The following is a 26,802-nucleotide window of genomic DNA, read 5'->3' as shown; positions in this document are numbered from 1 at the left end:
TAGAGTCTGGTGGGGTGGGGGGAATACATGTGGTCTAATAAACTTGTAAAGCAAAGCTAATGAGAAATGAGTGGTTGTGAAAGCATTAAAGGGCTACTTCAGCAATTCAGTATTGTACTTCCATAAATTTGGGGGACTTGTGGGAAAAAGATTTAAAGGGGCTGTTCTTAAGTTTTCTCTGCTGCCGAAAATGTTAATATGGTGACTGTTGCTTGAAAAGAGCTTCCATTGTTGAATTTACAAGACAAGAGGTTGTAATATGCCCTCTGAGCAACACTACTGGTTGGAGGCTACAGTGAGTCGTGACGAGACGGGCCGGGCCTAGGTGGTTACCATGCCAACTGGAGACAGGTCTTTGATGAGTGAAGGAATGAAGTTTGACTCTGAACTCACAACGTTTCTTATAGATTGGTAAGTAAACAGCTGTTGATGCTAACACTGGCTATGTAGCAATAGCACAACTTAATTAAATAACTCCTTTAAAAAAGACTGAAATGAAATCGAAACATCTTTAAAGTTTTCAGTATATGACCAATCCATGACATAAATAGTTCAACAAGAGTTCAGTTTCTTGGCATCAGAACTGTGAAGTTGTTAAAGAAGATGGATGTCTCTCCGAGGACAGACATATTTCATCTGGAATTAAATATGGAGCAATCAATCAGTTAGAATCTTTAGTCCCATGTTGTATTGAAATCTCTGAAGATTATTAGTCAAACAATCATCTTGGACCGATCTATGCATTCTGAGTTACTAAATGTCAAATCACCAGAGCAATAAAAGCCAAGCTGTGAATAGGAAATATTTGTGTCACAGTCAGTTGTGATGAAAGTGAAGGATAAATCAAATTAAAATTATTAATTATATTAAATAAATTCTAAATAAATATGATAAAAAATATAAACCGTGCCTACAGTTTATCTTAAATTTAAAGTGTACTGAGAAAAAATGAATATTGAAACCCCTAATTTGTATATATACTGTGTTAACAGTAAAATCTGTAAATAAAGCTCAGACCTTCATAAACATAGTAAAAAATACTGACTGGGCATCTATTCCATTTTCTTTAGTATTTTTTTGTGTGTACGTGTCAGAAAAAGTTACAGGGGCAGACAACCCAGATGTGATAGTGGTGTGGTATTTTACACCAGTGACAACATGGCAACACTGATGAGCACATCACAGCAAACAGCACATAAATGAAGGCGCTACATAAACATTTATAGATGATCCAAACCAAACCTCATCATCATCATCATCATCATCATCATCATCATCATCATCAGTGTGCCTGGAACCACTTAAACTATTACCTTGATTTCATTGTACAAATAAATTATCTTGAGCCTAATGTTCTTTTGGGGTTCCTGGAGACCCAGGACTCTCTTTAAAAGCTCTTATATATATTTGGGGAAACAGATAAAAGGAGCCGGTGATGTTATATATTCTATGTCTGAAACTTTAATTCAATTTTGAATAAGTGCTAAAATTTGCATTTCCACAGACACTCTGCTGCCAGTCAAGATACTAGTCTACTAGCACTCGTACACATTGTGATGACTTTTTGGGTTGTAATATCATATATATAATCTCTCAGTGTTGCCATGTTGCAAACATATGGCTCTGTTGGTAAATGCTGCTCATTGTCCTGTGAGAGGGGCTGATGATTGAATACATGTCAACTGTAATCCTCACAGGTTGTAGCCCTATAGGTCTGTGTGACCTCAAATAGCACCCAGGCGAGGCAGAGACGTCAGACAGAATAGGACGGGGGCCATTACAGGAGAGGGGAGGTGTGGGGAGGTGTGTGTGTGTGGGGTGGGGTGGGGGGTGGGGTCGGGTGACTGCATGAGTAGATGGGGCAAGTTATGGAAACTACAAGGAGAAGGAAAGAAAGAAAAGAGGCATAGGTAAAGAGAGAGGAGGAAGTGTAGATGAGACAGAGGGACATGGATGGAGAGAGTTATCCTTTAAAACCTCACCATGGTAACATAACCACAACAAGATGGGTGGGGTATCCTCATCCAGACCCTCTTTCCTCACTCTTCTTGCCTCTCAACACACACATGCAGTCTCTGCTGCTCTTGCACTCCCATCCTACCACAAATCCCTAATGTGAACACACACTTACTCAGAGCAAGTCAACACAAGTACCATCTTGATTGTGTGTGTATGTGTGTGTGTGTGTCATGACCCAGTTTGTGAGCCATGACAAAAAAGTGGAAATACACAGAAATGTCAAAACTTAAGGAATTTATTTATAACAAAACAAGATAAATAATAACAACCAAGTAAAATAACTAAGAATTAGGCCGAAGCCAATCAAGTCAAAGACGGGATGCCGTCAGGATGGACAGAGAGAGTCCCCGGGAGAGCTGACAGCCACATCTTAAATAGGCCACCCACTGGGAGACTGGCCAGATGCTCCCAGTTGGCCTAACTAGGCTCCGCCTACCAGCCAGGTACCTGAAAGAAAAACAAAGAGAACACACCAAACAGGCGCTGCTAGGCAGGGACCGTCACAGTGTGTGTGTGTGTGCGTATGTGTGTGTGTGTGTGTGTGCGTGCGCATGTCTGACTACAGGTTCCATCCACAGATGATAGCGGCTCAGTCGGTCATCGTGGCATTAGTGGAAACTCTGGGCCAGTCCACAGAGGAAGGAGGGAGGAGGAGGAAGATGAGGAAGATGATTTCCTCTGGGGGATCAAAGGTTACTTCTATCCATTACCAGGACCGCACCACCTCAACTGACTGTCTGTGTGGAAGAAGAGATTAAAGTGTGTGTACCTCCCTGCCTGATCAAGATCACTGAAGGTTACAGAAAGCGTCTTTACTACTGATTTACATGCTAAAAGAAGAGTAAAGAATATATAGAGAACATACTGTATACTTTAAGTATTTTTCTAGACCTTCCCAAAACTTTAGTAAACTACCTATAATAATGAATGTCACCCTTTTTAAATGGCAATTTAAATGACAATGAGAAGATTAAGATGACATTTATTAGGATGAATACAACCTATGCAATTACTAGCACATTTTATATGCTTTATTTTAAATTCATCAAAGCACACAGTTTATTCTCTCAGGAGTATTACAGCGACCTCGCACCCACCCCAATCCCTCAGAAATTTTGCACAACATCTCCTTGTTGAAAACTTCCCAAAACCCTTCCACATCGAATGTGTTCGCACACGTAGGCTGCATGCAAATCATGCACAGCTGACGGTGTTTACGTGCTTTTATGCTTGTATGGAGTTGAATAATTAATTATTCTTCTCTGTATCAAACCTGATTCCAGATAGACTAAACAGTCAGCTTGCCTCATAAATACGCACAATACTCACAATATGCAGTTGACATTTGGGAAGTGTATGTTAGCTCCCCTGTGAGCTTCTGTTCCCTCAGGTGGATTTATACTTGACACAAGAGGTTATAAGAGAAGCCTCGTTGTAGATACTCACATCATGTTTTCATTTACTGCTCATATTTGTGTGTGTTGTGTGTGTTCCTGATAATAAGAAGATAACTGAGTTTTTTTTTTACTTAGTTCACATCGTCTTCACTCACAACAATTTCTACTTGCATCAGAAACATGTAGGAAAGCACAAGCAGCCCATCCTGACTAATCAAAGTTCTTGCAGTCTCCACATGGTATTTTACTAGCCAGTAAATAGTATGCCTATATTTACATGGTGCATTTCAGCTACGTCATAGCACATGGTGGATACGAGCAAAGGCTATGTAGCTATGCTGTAACCCCTTAAGACGCAACTACTAATCTGCCATTAAAATGCAGTTCGCTGTTCAATTTAAGAGATTTGTAGAAGTCTACCACCGTGTCCCTCTCATAGAACTTCTGCTGTGTGAACCATTGTTGTGTCCAACAACAGTAAAGTTTTCCCTTGGGTGGATGCTGTTTATAAGGAATCTAACCTTGTAAAGCCACTGCTATTGAATAAAAAAATCTAAAACCTTTTGTTTCTTTTATTCAAAGAAAGTCCCAGTGAGAAAGAAATACATCAACAGAGATCTCTGATTTACTGGTTGGTTTACTTGTTCTTACTGTCTTTAGTCACACCAGTGTTATAAATTTACAGCTCTAAATTTCACCAACTCTTGATGATGGAAAACTTCTGGATCAATTTTTATATTATATCAGTTTCGAACTGTCTTAATGTTGGTGTGAAAGGATAATCCTTTTCTCCAAGATCATTACTGCAGCCTGGTGAAAACAGTAGGATTTAAACAATTCTCCAGAGTCTCGTCTGCTGTGTGTGATGTATCTGTTAAATATAAGATAACTGAAATTTTGAGCTTTATAATGAGACAAAGTCACTGTTTAACTTCTACCCTCCCTAAATATAATTCCTTCCTGATGGCTGACTGCGTCTTTGGGGGGGAGGGCAAAGAAAATTCTCCAATTTTCCTAAATTTGGGAAAATCAAATTTAACATACAGCCCTCCAGAGAGAGACGTGAGGAAATCATATAGACTGAAGAGCAGATTTAAGAGCAGAGACACATGGTACCAATTGGACCTAAACTCCTGGAGTAACACTCTTAATGTCAGGGAGGAGAGAGGAAGGGAACCCAACATGATGTGTCTGCGCTTGTGTCTTTGTCTCTGACATAATCCCACCAGCCACAAGACCCAAAGTCAACATGCAGTCAGCAGCCTGTTTTTGGTGTCTTTCTGATTGAGCTGTAAAACTGAAACTGCTCTTCACGCCCTAAAACCACGCCTCAAGACTGATTTGCGACTGCGGTTAAAGTACACTGAGCTCTAATTTGCGCCACCCTTCCATTCAAATACACTCAATCAAACTTTCCGGCCTTGGACTTGGACTTTTTTTTTAAAATATCTGACCCAGTTTAAACTCAATCATACCAAGCGCACCTAAAAGGCTTTTTAAGGCATGCTTTCTAAATACACAAGCTCATATATATTTAATATGTTGTAAGTGTATGTTGTGAAAGTGAATATCTTGATGTATTTTCTGTGATCTGGACACGTTGTGGAGCAGCACCTGTGCCGCATCTTTTTCCCTTTTGCGCTGATGTCATCAGTGAACCCTGTTTCTACTCTGCTTTTGTAAGAGTGTGCGGTAGACACGGGCTTTGATATTCACTGTTTCAACAGGAGAATGACAGAAAACTTCACCATCAGTGGGAAAGCAACATACAGATGAGCATCACTCAGTCCTGGCCCCTTGGATATTTTCCTCTGCGGATTTGAACAAACCTCATTATATTTTGCCCATGACCTTGCTCCTCCAAAGTTTAACCAACACTTTAGTTGAGTTGTGGTTGTGTCAGTGTGGGGGATTTGTGTTCAATCTCAGGCTGCTACACTGGAAAGGCAAAAGTAAAAACAAACCTTAGATTGACAGTGTGACATGTTTTGTGAACATAGGCCCACAGCTAACTATACCTCCCAGGATAATTACTCAATATATTCCCCTATGCTCTGCTGCTGTTTCCTGCCTGTAGAGTCTCACAGTGGTAGACATAGAACATAGAACACAGAACATAGAATTTGTGTTTCTGGGTATTGGTGTGTAATATAGTCTGTTGGTTTTTAGTGCAAATGTAATAAACATACCATCAGTGGAAGTACCAACACTTGGTTGTAATATCCCACAGTATATGATACATATTGTTGCATATTGTCATTGACAGCAACATGACACAACCTCTCTTCACTGGTCTGCATGATCCGATGTTACCATCTGCTCCCATCAGCCCTTTCTGTTCTCTCAGTGAAGCAGTCCTACTGATTCTCAAACAAGCAGAAAAATAGCTTGAGCAAGACGCATTCATGTGTTGCTAAAATGTAATTTATTGTCCTCAAAGGAGACGTAAACTAACTTCCGCTTACAATAAGTTTGACTGAAAATACATAAATCAATTATTTGAAAGAAAAAAAAACAGTATATCATATCTTTCCTATAATATATAAAATGACAGGAGGCCAGAGAAATTTCATAATGGATGAGAGTTGGCATTCCACTGTCTTTCTAAAATCCTGTAAGTTAAAAATGTAATTTAAAATGTCTGTTTCTATAGTTACTGTATATAAATGTGTTCTCCACACTGCTCAGACAGGATTACCACTGGATTTATCATAAATCAATCTTCTGAATACCTCATAATGGTGTAGAGAGGCCTTCATTTTGACAATTTCCCATGATGTGGCATCTCTGTTCTATGCTGTGTTAACTCTACACCCACTTCCAGGAAGCCTTTAGGTCTGCAAGTAATTGTGTATTTCCTTGTTTAAATAAATAACTGTGTATATGAGCTTGTACAAAAGACAAAAAGCAAAGAGTACAGGACTCCTTGGACCCCAAACAATATATGGCCTCTGTGACAATAATGTCGCTCACTGGCTGGCACAGTTGGGGAAAGACCCACTGGAGCTTGGAAACTGTATGTTTTTACTGCACCAAACATAAGCAATGCAGGTCTACTGGGGGTTTCCTACCACAGGCCCCATTTCTATTCATCACCTTGGCTCATATACACTCATGTGCAGAGGGTAATTTTTCACTAAAAGGATGCTTCTCTTGTGAGTTTTGGATCTTTGATAATATGACATCATCAAGAGCCAAACCTTTAGTTTCATGACAATATTGTATATTCAATACTCAAAGTGCTTGACAATCTGTACAAAATACCACAACCTCCATCCTCATCCTTAATAGTTCAAAAATGACTCACTCTGATCTGTTCAAACTTATCAGTGTTGCATAATTTAACACTGATTCACTGAAATGAAAAGTGCATCACACATCTAACTTCACGTCATTTCTTCAATGTTGCTGAAATACCTGATATCCTTATCTGAGTTCAAAGTCAACAACCATGACATCATCACAGGATAGTTAAGTTCCTCTGTACCAACTCTGAACTGGGGAGGGCTCTTTTTTTCCTGTTATGCACATTACACCTGGAATGAACAGCAAAACAGATGTTGGAGACAGTCATTACTCTGGGAGACTTTAAAAGTGTAATCATAAAAGTTACAGTATATAACTAAGTATAATATTTTTTTTGTTAAAATACGCTCCAAAACATATCTTAATGTGGAGAGCTGCTGTCAAAGGCGTCTATGATGCTTACAATATAACCTAGCAAAGGAGCTAAATGTTCTGTTTTATATTAAGAGAAACTTTGTACAACTGTGATATGGGATTAGGAGAGTGATCAATAAACAGTCAGTCTTATATCAATCAGATAACACATTGCAAAGTGACTGGAAAGACTGACGCAAGGTCTGCAAACACCTGAAAATACTATATAGACAGTGAGGAATATTGTAAACATATTGAATGACCATTGCTGAAAAAAAATTAATTGATAGTATCAAAAATGGGTTTTGATATCATGAAAATAGTAACAATTATAGTCTAAAAGGTCTACTTACTGATATTTTTAATAATGCTTGTGAATGCCTTAATTTGTGTCTCAGTGTGTGACAGCTATTAGTAGTCAGTCTTATTGTGATGTTGTATATACAGTGTGTAATTTGTTCTCATGCCTTGCTTGTAAAAGAGTCTTGATCAATGAGAATTCATGAATAAATGAAGCTTAACTACAACATTAATACTTCATATATGGGGAAACATTAACAGAGCTAACAGCATTGAAAGATGATCCAGAAATGAGTGGGATCTACAGATACTTATATATATTAAGAACATCATCCCTGTTTTCAGCTTTGTGACCAAGCATTTTCAAAAACTTCAATGGCAAGTTTTTTCAGCCCATAAAGCAACATTTTTATTTAAAATTCTAAAACATGATTTTCACTGTGACGATATAAAACCCTTTTGTTTCCCTAACTTTCCATTTTTCCAGGTACAGTGGAACAGTTCCTGATAGTGATGGCAATCACTGACTGACTCATATGGTCGGAGGAGTAACATGACTCCAGATTCTGGTTGGATATTCCCCTTAAATCTCCTTTCAAAGAAGCTACTGTACATTTCAGACCCCTGACTCCCTGTTCTGCATTACATAGCACTGCCTGCTGGTCAAAGTGTGGAACTGCACTCTGGTGAATCAATGAAATGACTGAAATTCCATAACATCTGCACAGCTTACAAGTGCATATGAGCGTTTCTTATACAGATGACTTTCTGGACTCTGACTCTGACTCTGCTTGCAGCTGCACCGACAGTGTCTAACCTCTCCTTGGATGATTTTCTCTGATCATATGCATCGCTTTCAAAGTCGGGCAATAAACACAGGCTCAGTTTAAAGCTCAGCACCGTTGCGTTTGAGTTGTGCCAGTTATCACACTATCAGTGGGGGTAATTAAAGACAAAACTTGTAGGTTTAACAGCCTCTCGGGAACATGCCATAATCCTGCTCTGCATTCAGGTTTGAATGTGGGGCATAGACAGCCAATCTTTTAAGTCTCTCTCTCTCTCTCTCTCTCTCTCTCTCTCTCTCTCTCTCTCTCTCTCTCTCTCTGTAGCTACCTCAGGAGTTTGAATGACTTGGGTGTCCCCCCCACCCCTCTCTCTCTCTCTCTCTCTCTCTCTCTCTCTCTCTCTGATTCTCTGTTGCTCCTCCTCATACCCCCAATACCTTCCCTTATTAAAACAACACGCCAATCTGTTGTAGCCCGGTAAAAGGGGTTTGGGAGCCGCAGCAGCCATAAAAGAGGCTCCACACACACAGTCGTCTGGAAGGAATTAGACAGCTGAAACAGCGACAGAGAGACTTTTGGCCACTTCCCTGCGCGCTGTGTGACCTGGATGCTCGGGGAAACTATAGAAACAATTTACCTACATGCCCCTCCACAGAGCAAAAATTACAAATGATCTGACTCATATTTGATTATTAGAGTCATTGCTGGAAACTTTTTTTTCTTCCGAATATGGCTGACGCTGCCAAAGGTGATGGCTTTTTTTGTAACTTTTTTGAAACTTTTAAATATGAATGAAACCGTCAGAAGTTGATGGAGAATAATATTTATCATTTTTACATAGTCTACTTTTTATTTATACTTTTTTATATGAATGATGCCAAAGTTGACTGACATAATGTTTGTATTTGAACACCTCAGATGCATGTGGTGCATAGTTAATGACTGCAGACAGACTGTTCAAAACTAGAGAAGACAAGCACCCGTGATTATATTTCAGCGACCAGTTGAGAGGAACGTGCACGATTCTTTTTTTTTTTAATTAATGAGGATCATTTTAAGAGGATTCATGAAACTCTTTGCTCCACAAGTGTCCCTTGAAACCTTGTCGAGACTTTTTCTCCCCGTGGAGCGGTACCAGAGCCGCCGGAGTTGACCGCATCCTTTATCAAGGACAAACGAGAGGACGACAGCTGCTTCAAGGTAGGCGGCCAGTGATCATTTGGTCTAGTGACCCTGCAGCTTGCTGACAGTGATAAATGCTTCATTAGGGAGCCAGACATCCTTACGCAGAAGTGGTTTGGGAGCTAATTTAACGCATTGAGGTCTGTTTTTATACCTAATATCCAGTATTTAAGCTCAATAAAGGGAGTGATGCTTTGAGCTGGGGGCGCGCCAGCTGTCACTACAGTATTTTTCACCCTTTCTTTCCTTCTCGCCATGCGTCTTAACAAGTCGTGCGTAAAGCGCGGATAGCATCTCTGAAAGGTGTTAGGTTGAAAGGGAATTGCGTCTTTTTTCCTCTACAAAAACCGTAGATATTTTTTTAAAAGAATGTTATTTCATTAAAACTGAGAAAATGTGCATCTCAAAAGTTTAACCTTCCCCAACCGGCACGAACTCCTTGCGCAGCTGTGCCAGCTGTGGAAACGTGCGAAACATTTGTTCACATGATTCTTCTAATCACATAAAACTCCACATACTCTTGGCTGAAACAGTTATTCTAGCCTGAGAATAAACTAAACTGATGACGTCCCAGGGCATACGTCATTCTTTGAGATGTGTCAGCCAATGGGAAGGTTGGAAGTGGACACGCTCAGCGTGCCTCGTGGTAGGAGCGCGTAATTTGATGACTAATGTAAAGGACCGCTATCTGCGCACATGTGAATGCTGAGTAGCCTTCACGTTTCAGACAGATACTTGATGTATTGAGTGGCTGGGTTGTGGTTGTGGTGGCTGACATGTATCTTATTAAAATGTTCAGCTGTTCTTTCAGTCTGTCCTGGATATATATATTTTGTTCCAGAGATCAGAAGTGTAAAGGCAGGTCAACATAACTGAAAGCTTTAGACAGATGTCACCTACACTGCCCCTACAACATAATGAAAGCAACTTACTTGCTGCTGGCATCATAACTTCCCCACACACACCCACTGCACACATTATACACTTAAACACAAGTGCAGATGAACATCTGTCACACTCCTGTGACACACTGTAGCTGCTCTCTTCCTCCATCTGCCTATACTTTGACCTCTCAGGTGCAGATACTCTCTGCTGGCTCGTTTTAACCCACACACCCACATTCCTGACATTTATCTACGATGTACAGTACAGTTTCTATCGTACACATGGAATCTACTGGTAATCTTTTCAAGATGCATTTTAATACTCAGTGGAACAAGTGTGAGTCCTAGTCATGTCCAGCTGAATGGAGTGATGAGGCATGTACTCCACTATCAATGGAGTATTACTCCTACTCTCTGGGGGAACTTTTACAGTAGCTGCCAGATCGCTATTCCTACTTTTTATTTGGTTTGTAATGAATATGTACATTTCAAATGACAGATGCAGACTGCATGTTTTTTGCACAGTCAAAACATGTGGACCTTCTGTCTCCTAATACCAACATACTGTCCTTAATCGCAACCCTCGAGGGAGTTCCTGTATGTGTGTTTTACGGTAGTGCAGTAAGAAAGTCAATCCATCTCTGGTGTTGGAGGAATATGAAGCACTAACACAGAAAGGTAACTCTTGCGTGCAGTGAGGTGACTGTAGCTTTGTATAGTTGGTGACAGTGAAACAGTTGAAAAGTAACTTTTGTTGCGCTGCTCATTCATGACACAGGGCTCGTTTACTGCAGACTCATCAGTGCGACAGGATGTTCCTCCACACAGCGCACAGAGCAGTTTGAGACTTAACAGAGGAAGGCATTCCACGACTGGTCTCCATTAGGGCTCACAACAAGTCTCACGTGCCATTACTGCTCACAGCAGGGGTCCTTCAGTGTATAGGGCCTCGGGGCTGGCAGCGTATAACTACTGAAGTTTGAAGAGAGTGTAGTATATGTGCAGCCCCTCCCGAACACACAACACCACCGTCTCCCTCATCTACTCTGCATTAATGCCACAGATTTTTTTCCAGGTTCTCTTGGTAAAGTAGCAGTGAAGCAGCCAGCCAGTAAAAGTGAAAATTTGGATTCCCACTACCTCATACTGAGTCAGAGTCTCGCAGGGAAGAGTGATGCCAGAGCTAATGCATAGGTCCAGGAGTTACAGTATACTGTAAAGGAGCCCAGGAGCTGCATGAAGTAAGCAGTGTTTGAGTGGCTGCAAAGCAGACTTTGTCGGCTCCCTGACTTTTCCATTTTCTTATTGATACTCATGATATTTCTTACATAACATTACTTATGACTTTACAAATGTAAAGTCTAAATTACAGTCATTTCCTTTCTTTCTTCCATAATACCTCCATATCATTTATTCATTCGGACTGATTGTGAGTCTCTCTCTGTTATCTGTTAGCCATAATTACCTCAGATAATACAGATCGCTATGAATAGAACTGGAGGAAGCCAGTAATTTTAGAGCACTGCTGATAAAAGTCTGTTGCCAGAAAGGGAAAGTGTTGGGTCAATAGGTGACAGAGTCAATTTAAGACACAGGGATTTTAGAAGCAGGGGAAACCAGACTATAAAATGCTAAAATATCACATTTTGCTGTTACTGTGTAAATGCTGCACATGGAAGAAAAGCAGACAAATACTAGAGCAGAAGAACGGCTGCAGTGGGATGCACTCTCAACTGAGCTGCAGCTGTATTTTGGCTGGAAGTGTTAGAGTCTGCCACAGTGGCGTAACTCCAGTGCCTCAGCTGGCAGTGACCTGAGCCAAGTCCACCACCGTGCCTCTTTGGTACCTGCCCATCCCTAACTCACTGCCTTGTTTCCTTCCAAACTACATTCACCCCCCTCTCTCTGAACAGCGTCATCCTCCACCACTTTTCCAAGTCTCTCTTTCTGCTTCGCTTCCGTTTACTCATTCAGAAAAAACCCCCCAAAAAACAGGGATGAGTGAAAGGGAGAAGACATGCCAAAACACCAAACAGCAGAGCTTGCCCTCAAAACTGAGGATGGATTCCCTTTGAGTGTTTTCATTAAACTCCTCATCCACCTTCACTTTTAAATGGAATGAAACTGCTGTGGTAAAAGAATGAGATGATGCACACACAGTGAAGAAATCGATGTAAAACACTCTGCTGAAATGTTGTAACCTTTATCACACCTGATTCTAATAGCATAGAGAAGGGGAAACAAAGAGACAGCTGTGGGCGGAGAAAAAGAAAAAAGTAAAGGGGGGGGGGGGTGTAAAAGTCAACTCCGCTTTAGTGTTATACCTTTGCCACTTGTGGCCCTTTCCACCTGATACCAATCATGTCAGGAGCAGTGCAGCGTGCAGTGCAGTGAGCTCTGGTTCTCATAATGACAACGCTCCCACAACAACAGCACACTGTGACGGCATGGGGGGTTTACGAGAGGGAGGAGGACGGGGAGGAGAAAGAGGAGGAGTGGCGAGAGTCAGTCACTTCCTAGCGGTGCCTTTGAAGACCCTCATGACCTTTCAGCTCCTTCAGGGTAAAGTTTCATTCATACACAGCATCCATTTTACATTTGAGTCTTATCTGTGCAAGATTTGACTACTTGTCATAAATCAAACAAATTTCTATCTTGAATTAAGTTGACTTTGTGCCACAATGCTGAAAGCAACAGCAAAGGAAGCAGAAAATAGCGAGCTGGCCCAGATCGTGTCCAGTACTGTGTGTCTCGCCCAAGATAGCAGCCAACTCTCGAGTCTTTCCCAGCCGCTCCCTCTCCTCTGCCTCATCATCTGCTTAGGAACATGTGAGCCTTTCCTGCTTCCAGCTACAACCGTCATGAGGGCTATCTCCACATTTTAAGGCTTTTCTAAATGTTGGCCTTTTCCAGGCCTGCCCAGCTCACACACACACACACACACACACAAACACACACACACACACACACACACACACACACACACACACACATGAACACACACACACTGCGTGCATTGCTTGTTCAGATTCCAGACCATATCTCTCTCCATTTTTGCAGGTGTACTTTTTCTTTTGGCAGGACATCATATGTTTCCAATTTTCAAAGGTGTGTCTGACCTCAGCACATCTGGTTTTTGTGATAAGATAAACTTTGTCCAGTATTTCTTCAGTAGATCAACAATAACAGGCTTTTAGGAGGGCTATAAATATCATTAATATGTCTTCATATGCTTGTGTCCATTGTAGATTGACAGAGACAATGACATTGTCGTAAATATGACCTTAGTTCATTAAATTATAGCCCCTCCTCGGTCATATGCTGTATTCCTGCCAGAAGAATCCCGGCCACTGATGTGAGGTGACTCGCTCTTGAGAGCAATATTAAAGTTTGATTTGTGAATGGCCCTCATCTGGCCAGAGCCTCTGATTTGTGGCTGTTACACTTCCAGCCAGTGACTGCTGAGTCCCAGTAACATAAAAGATGTAAGCTTCATGTTATCTCTGAAAACTGTCTTCTTTGGCTCTGCTTCAGATCTAAGACCCTGCTGATAAGGGTTCCACTGCTCTCCTGTGAGTTTGGTCAAATCATCTCTCCCTCTCTGATGTGTACAAACAAACAAACACACACACACACACACACACACACACACACACACATACACACACACACACACACACACACACAGTGTATTTTTTGCTTAGCTTTCACATTTGCACGAGCACGCACCCATGGGCAAACTTGGCCGGTGTTCAGCAGCAACAGCAAGATTTAATGACATTCATATGTACACATACAAGCCACATAATTGAGTTAAACTATAAACAGTGCATAACAGCACAGTGGACATTATTTGTTCAGTACATAGACTGTGGTTCATTATAAAAGGTGTATTTATACCTAATAGGGTTATAAGCACATAACTCAAACACAGATTATGTATATTTCTTGACTTCAGTGAGGTTGTGCTCCACATTCATCTGGCAGCACTGGAAAGACAACCCTAATTTTTTAGTTTCTGTGACGGTTGCTCAGTGGTGCTTGGGAAATTTTCCAGGCAGTCCAGGTATTCAAATCATTTCCCTCTACCCCAGTCAGCACTGTTGTAGCATCAAGGCTGCTACCACCCCTAACACATCCGTCTCTCGGTTATCCTGACTGTTAAACCTCAGTAGAACAGAGACTGTAATGTTATTTCAGAAAGGACCGAGTGGAGGTTTCTCCAAAGGACACTGTTAGTGAGACAATATTCATTCGTTCATTCATTCATTCATTCTCTCTCTGCTGACCCACCATCTCTCTCTCTAAAGTCTAAACATGATCATAATATTATCTCTGCAAGAGCCAGAGGGAGTTTTACTCTTGAGACTGTTGATAACGTCATAGAGAGACCACTAAAGCATCCAACCCAAGGTCACCATAGGGTTGGACACACACACCCACACACACACACACCCACACACACACACACACACACATAGATAATAAAGAACAGGAGATATTGATGGGTTTCTATCACTCACATGTGCCAAGATACAAAAACAAACACAAAGCTGGGGTGATATCATCCACATGTGTCGATGACACCTTCAGCTCAAACACATACATGTCATATACCAACACACGTAGATACACATATACCCTCCCCCGCAGTGACATCATCCGCATGTGTCGATGACATCTCAGACTGATTAGAGGCTTTATCTCTCAGGGGCCAGGGCCAAGTTCGGATGACCATCATAACAGATTTTTTTTTTTGTGTGCAGTTAATCTGTCTGAGCTAATTGTTAGTCTGACCTCCGCGTCAGATGGATCCCACGCCCAGAATGGTGTTTGAGAAGCTATGAAGAGTAGAGCATCCTAAAAAGAGTCAACATCTGTTTTTCTGCTGAGGATTTCTGCCAGTGGAACATGACCTGGATTGATCAGTTTGAAACTTTTTGCCAGAGCGAGCATTTCATGTCATAAACAAGCAGTCACAAAAGCAACAAACAATATGTGGAGTTTGCATGATCTACATGTGTCTGTAGTGGTTTCCAGTTCCCTCCCAAGCTCCAAAAAGTGAACTCAATTCCCACTACGTGTCAATGGGTCAGTCTGACTTGGACTTATGGCGGTAGTTTTTTCTCCTGTTTAAGATTATGACAAAATAAACTACACGAAATTCACAAACCATGAATTACATACAGTATATTTTGAAAGCTAATTTATGCAAAAACATTTCTGCTCCACAGCAGTGGCTGAGTTCATTCAGAGTTGATGTAGAAAGACAGGGTGAAAGAGTTTGTTTTACACCACCTTATATAGTTGTAAAACATTTCACTCACACACACACACACACACACACACACACACACACACACACACACACACACACACACACACACACAGGTACCTGCACAAACTGAAGGAAGTCTATGCTTAACATAATTAAAAATGTGTATTTTTACAGACACACACACACACACTTCTCTCTCACTCTCTCCCTCTGCACTATATAATAGGTTTTTATATGTGCATTTTTGTGTGTGTATGTGTGTGTGTGTGTAGTGTGTGTGTCAGGGGTCTTGTAAATGAGCGGCTGACGTTAAGAGCCTATCCACGTGCCAGAGGAGGCCTGCTACACTGGTTGTGGCCTTCTCATCCAATGATCAAATGAACAAGGCATTATGTCTGAGCCAAGGGGTGTGTGTGTGTGTGTGTGTGTGTGTGTATTACTCTCTCTTAGCCTATCTCTGCTTCTTTACTGTGACTGTCTCTTGTTTTGTTTTTCCACTACACTCTGTCTCGATATCTGTCTGTCTTCTTTTCTTCTTTCACCCACTTTCTTTACTTTTTTCCTTCCTCTGCAGCTCTGCCTCTCCCCTCTACTGTCTTTACACTTCTTTCGCTCTTTCTCTCTGTGTATTCCTCTTCCCCTCCATCCAGCTGTCTTGTGTGTATATGTGTAGGTGTGGTGTGAAGAACTCTTGCCAAATCACAAACACCGCTGTGCTTTGTGTATTCTTCTTTTTGTAAGCCCTGATTTAAATGTCTTGCTTAACTTGCATGTTAAATTTACATGTAATTATATATGATGTAATAGAATTACTTGTATGTAAGGCTCACTGAATGGGCACCAAATGGCATAAGTGCAGTTTCACCAATAGAGTTTAAAATCTGACCTTCTTCATGTCAAACTCCTTCCTATCTTTCCTCTATTTTGCAGAAAAAAAACATTTTCTTCATAGTGCGTAAATCTATATAATTTCATGCCCTACTTCTCTTCACTGCACATCTCTATCTATGTATCTATTTAATCATAAAAATCTTCATGTCGTACTTTCTTTGGGAGTCACAGAGGGAAGGCAGCACACGTGCAGCATTAGAGAATCTAAAAAGCTCTTGTCTTCTTCTTCCCACGGAGATATAAACAGATGACATCACAGGGTGGTCCGCTCTCTGTTGAGCCGAGCTGAGCCACGCTGAGTGGGTCTCCGCTGGTCTGCCAAACAGATGGCGGTAGCAACCTAATGAGGGCTGGAAACAAACATTTCAGACAGGAAGATTTTGTGCAGCGGGGTCCACGTTCATAAAAGATTGTCGCTCAGAGTTTAGACACAAGAGCAGCGGATGTTCTTCATCTGTCCCCACTGAAAACAGAATACTCCTTTATGGTGTAAATGGGTGTTCCTTATACAAAGTACTTGCCTGAAAATGTTCTAAACTTTGCCTTTACAAAAGAAATGTTAAAATTGTTTCACCCCAAAATTTGGAGAGCTGGTAGTTTGAATGTTTGGCAAGGGGCAGCCAGCTTGTTGGTAATTAGGTCAAGAAATCTTGTAATGTGCGCCCACCCAGGCTAAAGCAGAGTTGGAACAATTGTGCTACTCACAACTGTCTGACATTTAGACAGGGATTTTGGGGAGGGGTAGAGGGAAGGGGAGGAAGGAGGGAGGGAGTAATAAAAGGAGGAGAAACTTTACAGATTTCTCTACCTGAGTTTGTTGTAATAAAACAAGGTTGTGTGTGCCACAGGAGTGTATAGTTGAAAGCATGTTCCGTATTTTATATCTCATGAAACCTTTATGTCTTTTTATTGCTGTTAATGAAGTTGATGTATTTTGGGTATGATGTTATTAAATTATTTTTCATTTTCCCCGCACAGTTATCATAGATAACTGCAGGTTTCTTCTGACAATGGAGTATAATATGAGGCTTAGGATTCTCCATCTACTCATTGCGCTGCATGGCTTCATCTGGCTTGCATCAGGCTTAAAGTGAATAAACAGCACTTTTGCACCACAATCACTGAATTTAACCCTTTTCTTTTGTCCATAGATGAGGTATCAAAGAGTCCTCACCTACCTGCGGATATTCGGGACCACCATGTTCGGCGTGTCCCTACTAGTAGGCATCTCCACAGCCTACATCATGGGCTACCAGTTCTTCACAACAGCCCGCAACCACCTTTCCTTTGGCCTGTATGGAGCCATCTTGGTTGTCCACCTCATCATCCAGAGCCTCTTTGCGCTCCTAGAACACAGAAACATGCGGCGGTCATTAGAGACGCCGATCAAACTGAATAAGTCCTTGGCGCTGTGCATCGCAGCGTACCAAGAGGACCCAAACTACCTGAGGAAGTGCCTGGTGTCGGTGAAGAGGCTGACGTACCCGGGGATCAAAGTGATCATGGTGATCGACGGGAACTCAGACGATGACTTGTACATGATGGAGATTTTTAAAGAGGTGATGGGATGGGACAAATCGGCGACCTACGTATGGCGGAGCAACTATCACAACAGAGGGCCTGAGGAGACGGACGAGAGCTACGCCGAGAGCCTTCAGCAAGTCTCCAGGCTGGTGCTGAGCAGCAAGTGTGTGTGCATCATGCAGAAGTGGGGAGGGAAGAGAGAGGTCATGTACACAGCCTTCAAAGCACTGGGGAGGAGCGTGGACTATGTGCAGGTGAGGCAGAATAAATTAGAAATGGATTTGAATGGATGGGGGTTTAAATTAGGACGATGGAGGAGTGGTGAAAGACGGGATAGATGGATGGAGAAAAGACCAAAGTTAAGGAAGGGAGGACCAAGGAATGTCAATGCTGTAAATTAGACAACATTATATAACAGATAAAATATTCAGAGGTGTGTGTCTGTGTAGATGCACACAAACAGGTAAGACAAGGACAGTTGACATCAAATGGAAGATGGTGGGAGGGTGAGAATGTAAGACAGATTGAGTGTTAATGTAAAGATGTAGGTAAAGGGTAGAGACGAGGAGATGGAGACAGAGATGGCTGGAGAGGGGAAGGGGGGCTCTCCCAAGCCAAGTATAGGGTCCACAAAGAGTCTTTTGTGTTGCTTTTAGACGGACGGTGGCTGTGTGCATCACGTAGCATGAAGAAGGGCAGCAGTAGCTGATCTCCAAGTGTAATAACAGATCTGTTTCACAGAGCTGAGTGTTACATCATCTACATGAGCGGTATTCAGGAGTCAGTGCCCAAATCTGTGTCAGAGAAAGGTTACATTTGGTGTGCATTCACGACAGATTTAACTATCTTTAGATCTGTGATGCCATCTGTGAAAATCAGTAAAACAACAATAATGTCAGTGTTTGTTAATGACACTTAAATGATATCCTTTGGAAAGGCCAGTTCCCAAGAGTTTTTGCTGGTGAATACAGTCTTATAATGCTAACATTGTGTGGAAGTGTGGGCTAAAATATATAACAGGTGCTGCAAATATGAATAGCATTGCCAGGCTCGGTAATACAAACTGAGGAAGTATCAGGAAATGTGTTTTTATCGTGCAGGAGAAAAATGTTAAAGTAAATATGGGCTGTTGTGGTGATGCGTAGTTCGGTCATGAATTGAGAACATTGTTATTCTTCATTAAAGTAAAACTACACAGCTTTTGAAAGATGAAACAAAACATTGTACCTGGTGCAAATAAAAAGTAGCAGTAAAACTCAACTTTGCTCAAGTCACTGCATTCAGGGGTTTAGCTGCCATGGCTTTGATATTAGTGTGTAATTGAAATTACTGAGACAGTTCTAACTCAGTTCTGACTTTATGACTCTTTTCTGCCTGTGCTACTGTTACACAACATTTTAGCATTTAGCATTATCGCTTGTAGCTACAGCAATCCCTGCTCAACAGAACAATATGTAGTCTAGCTATAAACTGTGTTAGTGTACAATGTACAAGCAGTTTGAAAAGGGTGGAGTGGTCACATGGAGTCATCTGACTCCACTCCTTTTCCCGAAATCTGCTCATTAGTGCTAAATAGTGACATTAACTGCATTTTCCTATGACAATGTTTTTCTTTCTGTCAACGAATGATTGTGTTATACTGCACCAAGAATGAGAGATTGTTTTCATTAGAAAAGGTTTACTGCAGGACCATTTGGCTGAGATTGGTCAAATAAATTAACAGGTCCTTGTAATAATGTGATAAACCTCCTTTGGTTTAAAAACAACAACATAGGAATTAGCTGGAAACTGAAAGTGTGTTTCTCTCTTTAATACCTGCGTAATTAATTAGGTTAATCTATGTCTTGGTAGTGTGTCATACATTTCCAGTAGGTTTACAACTCAGTGTTTCTGTTATAAAGTACATCGGACCATTCCCTGTGGCCTTCACTGTTGGACTGAACACAAACTGATAAAAAGAAGAGCTACTGTAAATTAATTAATTTTAGATTTAGGATTAATGTTACATGTTAAATCCTAAAAATAGAAAGCATTCTAATTTTAAAACCCTCTTGGCTATAGACTTTGTGTGTATATCAAGTTTAAGGTTATCTTATTACTTAAAGAGAAAGCTTTAACATATACATATACATACACAAACCTGGGTCAAGTGTAAAAGTAAACTGAAAGCTCAAACTAGCCAAAGCGTAGTGTCACCATGTCACATTTGTTCTGCAATATTCAGCTGGTGGTGCTATAAAAAGACATCTGAACAGAAACCTCATTACTGTAACAACTCAAGAATGATTTTAATTGCTCTGCATTACAACATGGGGGACTTTTGAGGATAAAACCTCTTTGATATGATGCTGTGTAACACCTGCAGCTGCCTACAGCCTGCCAGAAACCTTGTGTTTAACAGCTACACTCCTATATTCATGCCAGTACATTTCCACATGTAGGGAAAGGAGGGACAGTGTAATGCGCCTTTTAATTATCACAAGGCTCTGCTTGTAACAGATGTGTGTTGTTAATATGGATTGGGCTCCACAATTGTTTTCGTCAACTCTCTTTGTTAAGGAGGGAAATTACCATTTATAGAATGGTGGAGAAAGCTGAAAAAAAGCGTCTGAAAGATAGTGGGGAGGTGATTAAGTTTAAAGCTGTTACTCGGATCTTTGTTGCAGGGGATTAATCACTGACCACATTAATTTCACTCAGGTAAAATTTAAATTGGATGTATTATCTTCCACTTGTTCCACAAAGACAGACAGGTGGACAGTGGAGCACAAATAAGTTAGTGTATTGTTTACTATCCTTAAGCTGTGTGCCTTTTTACATAACAGATGACCTTTGACCCTAAAATACAGGTGACTCACTGTTTATTTTGTGGGTTTTATTCAGGTGTGTGACTCTGACACCATGCTGGACCCGGCATCATCGGTGGAGATGGTGAAGGTCCTGGAAGAAGACCCGATGGTGGGAGGTGTTGGAGGAGACGTACAGGTTAGTCACAAAATTAAGAATGCTTTCTTAATCCTTGCAAATGACACATTTCACATTTTCACATCAGTATGTTAAACTTTTTTTTTTTTGTGCCTATCGATTCCTCCGTAGATCCTAAACAAATACGAGTCGTGGATCTCCTTCTTGAGCAGCGTACGGTACTGGATGGCCTTCAACATTGAGCGGGCTTGCCAGTCCTATTTTGGCTGCGTGCAGTGCATCAGCGGTCCTTTAGGAATGTACCGAAACTCCCTCCTGCACGAGTTCGTCGAGGACTGGTACAATCAGACCTTCATGGGATCCCACTGCAGTTTCGGGGATGACCGTCATCTCACGAACAGAGTTCTCAGCCTCGGGTATGCTACCAAATACACGGCACGATCAAAGTGCCTCACTGAGACACCAATTACGTACTTGCGGTGGCTCAATCAACAGACTCGATGGAGTAAGTCGTATTTCAGAGAATGGTTGTATAACTCAATGTGGTTCCACAAGCACCATCTATGGATGACTTATGAGGCTGTGATCACGGGCTTCTTCCCATTTTTCCTCATCGCCACGGCGATCCAACTCTTCTACCAAGGAAGGTTATGGAATATTCTGCTATTTCTACTCATTGTGCAGGCAGTGGCACTGATCAAGTCGTCATTCGCCAGCTGCCTCAGAGGTAACATCGTCATGGTGTTCATGTCGTTCTATTCTGTACTGTACATGTCAAGCCTGTTGCCGGCCAAAATGTTCGCAATAGCAACAATCAACAAATCCGGATGGGGGACCTCTGGGAGGAAAACAATAGTGGTGAACTTCATTGGTCTGATTCCTATATCAGTTTGGTTCACCATCCTCTTCATCGGGATTATCTACACAGTAATCCTACAGACTAAAAAACCTTTTCCTGAATCAGAAAAGATTGTTCTGATCATAGGGGCAGTCGTCTATGCCAGTTACTGGGTCATACTGTTGACGTTGTATGCAGTGCTCATAAACAAGTGTGGAAAGAGGAAGAAGGAAACACACTATGATATGGTGCTGGACGTATGATTTACAGTCATTGTTTACCACTGAACTCTCCTTTCGGGTTGTTTTCACTCGTACGATATTGTTGTTATGGAAATGTTTTTCAGATGCAGAGCAGCTCTGGAGGCAAAATGATTTGAGTTCAACCGAAATGGGTAAAGAACCAGAGTTTATTCAGACTTGAATGCCACAAATATAAATAGCAGCGGCAGGTTTTTTTGTTCATTCATGACCATAGTGTTCATGATCTTGGAGCATCAGCATGCATACTAATTAGCTTACCTAAAATACTTTCACCCTGAAATGTTTAGCTGAAGATCAGCTAGCATAGCCTAACTAGCTAACCTAGATAACTTGGAATGGCAAGATTACACAGATTGCAGTTGGCTGCAAAGGCGCTATAGGCTTTGTAATATTAGCTACCTCTTACCCATGTCATTTTCACTGGGCTTTATTCTAACATTTCCATCTAGCCAAAGAAACAGTGGATTTCTGGCTCCACCCATTGGGGTTTAACTTGACCTATGAGAATATTTTTCCTCCAGAGCATCACTGTGTCTCCAAGAAAGGTTTGTACCCAATCTATATTTTGCCCCTGCCTTATGGAAGACAAAAGACTGCAAGTATATTTCGGCACAACACTAAAGATATCATTCTTAACTGTAAAAAGAGATGAGGCAGGCAGTAGGCATCACTATCTAATTAATGGAATTGTAATCTGCATGTATCTGGATGGTCTGTGCGGATCTCATTAATGGGCCACTTTACCATTAAAAACAAACACATAAAAAGACAAGAAGTTCAACTTAATGTTGAGCTGTTATTTCTGGAGTAAATGCATTGGTGATACCTTTCCAGTGTTTCAAAGTCTCTCATCGGAAGAGCTACAGTATCAATATACAAAGAGTGAAAATCTGCAGAAGGGCTTTAAAATGAAGAGCTGCTCTCTTTCTTTTGTCGCACTCACGTCATATGGGAAAAATACAAAGTTCCTCATAGTCTGCACACATTGTAAATGTATTTATGATGCATCTATCCACAAAAAACATTTTGCATCATGTAAGTCACTACATAATTGCAACTCGTTAATGTCCAGGTTATTTGTTGTTATAGGTTGTGTTTGTGGTTGACATTACAGTGTTTGATTTGGTGTTTAAAATGAATCAAAATGCATCACTCTGGCACATGTATCCTGAATGTGAAAAGGGGCAAGATCCTTTGAAATATCTAATCATGGTATGAAAAGGCAACAAATCTATTTGAATATATATTTGAATGTGTGGATACTTCCAAGTTTTGATCTTGGACAATCAGTTGTTATTCCCATATGACGTGAATGCAGTATTTTTTTCAACGTTTACAAAGTGAAGAATCTCAAACTGATCACGGATTGGTAGATATAATCTCCACCAGATCAGGTGACCAGCGAACATGTGACCAGAAGAGAGATGGTGTATCATTGCTGCTGTGACTGTTTTATTTTTACAGAAACAATGACTTTTTTTTCTTTTTCTTTTTTCTTTTTTTTTTTTTTTAATATGAATGATATTGTGTATTTTGCAAAAATGGTTTTAACACTATTATTGTTCTTTCTACAAAGGTGAATGATAACCACCAAGCAGACACGGAGGACGCGTTCCAATCCAAAGATTTTGAGATTTTTGTTGCCTTCCTCATGCCCTTGCTCTCTTCCTTCCTTCACATACTGTATTGACTGTACTTCCTCTTTGCATTGTGTTGAACAACCTGCAATGGAAGAAGTAAATGTGAGAAGAAAACACAAGGGGATCTAATGTGGGAAAAGTACTACCTGATAACAGCAATGTGAATAAGGGCACTTGATGGAAGGGAACAGCATTTTGGAATGAAACAAGTCCCGTGTTTGCTGTTGACCAGGAGCGGACATGAGTTTAATCCTTATGCACTTTTATGTCTCTCCTGTCGTCCAGTGTGATGCTTGACGTAATCAAGATGAAATACCTCAGTGGTTCTCTTTGCATTGCATCAAGGCGTCAGGATGCCGTCCAAAGACTGATGCATTCTGAAGGTCTCAAGTAATTTATGATCTGTTAGTGATATTAAATATAAAGTTGTCCTTTTTTTTATATGCAGTTCCTTATTAAGTCAAAGCTGGATCTCTCTGCCTTGTCGGCCCTTTGCTGTAGCCGTTTACTTATTGTTACCTTGTATTTCAGTGCATTTTTATACATATAGACATTTTTATTCTATTTTTGCTTAGCTGCCAAAGATTCTTTATTTTCAATTATGTTTTTATCAAAGAAAATGGAAAAACGTATTTTTTGTGCTTTCAACTGTTCTGACAATGACTTGTATATCTGACCAAAAAATGTGAAATTATGAGCTGGGGGTTTTGTCTGCAATAACAACAATGAAAATGCAATTTGTAGGGATAAGTTATTGATTTCAAGAGATATGATGAACCTGTGTTTTTGTACTTTGTACTTAACTAGAAAACCAGCATATTTATGTAAGAACATTCTGTGGTTTATAGTATTCTGTACTTAGTAAGACGTCCTCTGGTATACATGTAAAACCCCTAAGGTTCCATATGTCTACACTGCAAAAAAGACATTTTTAAGAAATTATTTTTTAATATGTTCCGCATTAGAACATAATTTTAAACTTTTTTTAATGATTACTAGATTTCTTGCAGTTTTGAAACTTTATGGAGTCATGTCTCTGACTATGTTGAGTTCTTAATACAAAAAACAACAAAGCCAAAGCAGACTGAAAAAACATCCTCCAAAAACATTTATAAAACATTTGCACAAAATTTGCAGATTATGTACGTGTATGTTTTAAAGTTGTGAGGTGCCTAATTAAGCAAAAACAAAAGAAAAATTGGCAACATTTTTATACAGTTCTAAGGAGAGGTTGTGTTTTTAGGTTTTAATGAATGAGACCAACAACTGAACCATGAGGTTGATTTCATGCCAAACTGGTCATGGGCAGTGTTATCATCAAGCACTTTTGTGTTGTGCCAAATAAAAATAACTATTGTTTTGATTTGCTGTTGTTGGGAGTTTTTATTTTACTTTTAATTTATTTGACGGAAGTGTGGAAGTGGCAGTAATGTTTTCTTGCTCCGAGATACTCCTTCATCTTTAACTAACCATGTGGACTGGAAAGAAGCCATGGCTAGCTTAGCATTGATGGGTTTCCTCTTCAAAGATCAACACAAAACACTTAATGATCTCTATTTTCTTCTCTATCCTTTTTCATGTTTATTATAATCAGCTTTTGCCAGATTCGTTGGAAAAGATCAGGAGGAACACATTCATACATCTGACACCTTAAATACAGCATATTCTGTGCAAATAAATAAATAAATAGAAATATTTCATCATGAAGGGCTAAGTTTCCTTGATGTACATGTGTGGGTGGTACAGTATTGGCCTGGGTAAGTGTATATTGTTGGAATGAAAAAGTTGAATTTCAATGATTTGACTCAACTCATTTATTCAAACCATTCTTTGCTGCACTGAACCTCCCTTTTGTTAGACTTTCCAGCCAAGTCACCTTCTCAGCAACCCAACAAAATACACAATATTCAAGTCATAATTGTAATAAAATGTTACTTCATGTGACAGATGTTGAGTCTGCCTCTTAGTTTGTTTCACCCTTTTGTCAGTGGGTTTTTGTTGATTTGAGTTTCTGTAGATGGCTGTTTCTGTCTGGGTAATAACATGGATCATTACTGCTCACAGCAATTCCTGCCTATCAGAGGATTTTCCCTGAAATTCTGTGAAGAGACTTGTGGGAAATGGGTAAAGTTTGAATTATTATTTTTTGGTTATATAATGACCAGGATGTTTTACCATCCAAGTTCTTAGAAAATAAATAATCTGTCAGTGAATGAACTGCTTTATAAGGGACACACCTTTCAGTTTTCAATTTTAAAATGAAACAATATGCTACCATTACTAAATAACTGAGTTGTGAGAACGTGTGCAGCCCAAAGGTGAGTCAGCCCATCAGAATTTTGCCAGAATTCCCAGACGGCTGGTCCAAGCACAGATTTGGATCTAGCACCCTAAAAAAAAAAATGGTTGTGTTTATGTGTGTTATAATAGGTGTGTACAACCTGAACATGGACACATAAATTCATGGACATTAACGAAAATGCTGCCCAACATGTGCAAACACACGTAATTTGGGACTCTGTGATCATAGTGATTTGGTAAACTGGTGAGGACCTGTTGTAGCCAGCTGGCCAGTCAGTTGATACTGCAGCCAATATGTGTGTGCTCTTTAGTGTGTGTTTGCTCTGTATCCAATCAGACAAATCAAGAGAAAGAGAACAGAGATCAGAGGGTGGACAGTTGACAGGACAAAAGAAAACTTATTTGTTGGATACACAGACACATAGTCACACTCATAGTGTCAGGAATCTGGGCTCAGGGCAGGAGGATATGTGCTCATGTCTTTGAATCATTTTTCATGCATAAAATCATTTAGTCAGTCTTTTCCTCTGTTTGTTTTAACATGTTTCTTCATTCACTGTCAGACTTTCTCTGTTGGCTTTCTTTGCTGGCACAAGTGATGGAAACTTTACACAATCAGCAGGCCATAGCTTGTCCTTTGAAAAAAGGGGACCAAACCGTTTTTTTCCACTGATGTTACCAAGTCGTCATTGCATTGCCATTGCTCTTTATATTAAGTCAAATGAACTATCATCAGCGTTAAAGGAAAGTCTGGCAGCAGACTCTGTGAAAAGACCAAAACAAACCATGAACTGATCCAACAACTACCGTAGCTGTGTTTGGATCCAAAGCCAGATCCTCTGTGCAACTGTTGTCCAAATACTTCTAAAAACACATCAGTGAGCAGCAACGTTGCACTGTTCAACATGTTCCTTT

At 40.5% G+C, this 26,802-nt stretch overlaps 1 protein-coding gene across 1 annotated transcript; it reads left to right on the top strand.

Annotated features, from left to right (window-relative positions):
• Nucleotides 1-8,663: 8,663 nt before the first annotated feature.
• Nucleotides 8,664-24,949, top strand: has2 (hyaluronan synthase 2). The gene is made up of 4 exons (XM_023410414.2): nucleotides 8,664-9,361; nucleotides 17,548-18,174; nucleotides 20,804-20,905; nucleotides 21,017-24,949. Exons 2-4 carry the CDS (start codon nucleotides 17,548-17,550, stop codon nucleotides 21,944-21,946), a joined length of 1,659 nt encoding a protein of 552 aa, XP_023266182.1. The 5' UTR covers nucleotides 8,664-9,361; the 3' UTR covers nucleotides 21,947-24,949.
• Nucleotides 24,950-26,802: the final 1,853 nt, after the last annotated feature.

Source organism: Seriola lalandi, unplaced genomic scaffold (assembly GCF_002814215.2).
Source record: "Seriola lalandi dorsalis isolate HSWRI2012SDOR001 ecotype SW California unplaced genomic scaffold, Sedor1 jcf7180002054425, whole genome shotgun sequence".
Classification (NCBI taxonomy): Eukaryota; Metazoa; Chordata; class Actinopteri; order Carangiformes; family Carangidae; genus Seriola; species Seriola lalandi.
Note: the sequence above shows the minus strand (reverse complement) of the source record. Positions and strands in the feature narration are given on the sequence as shown.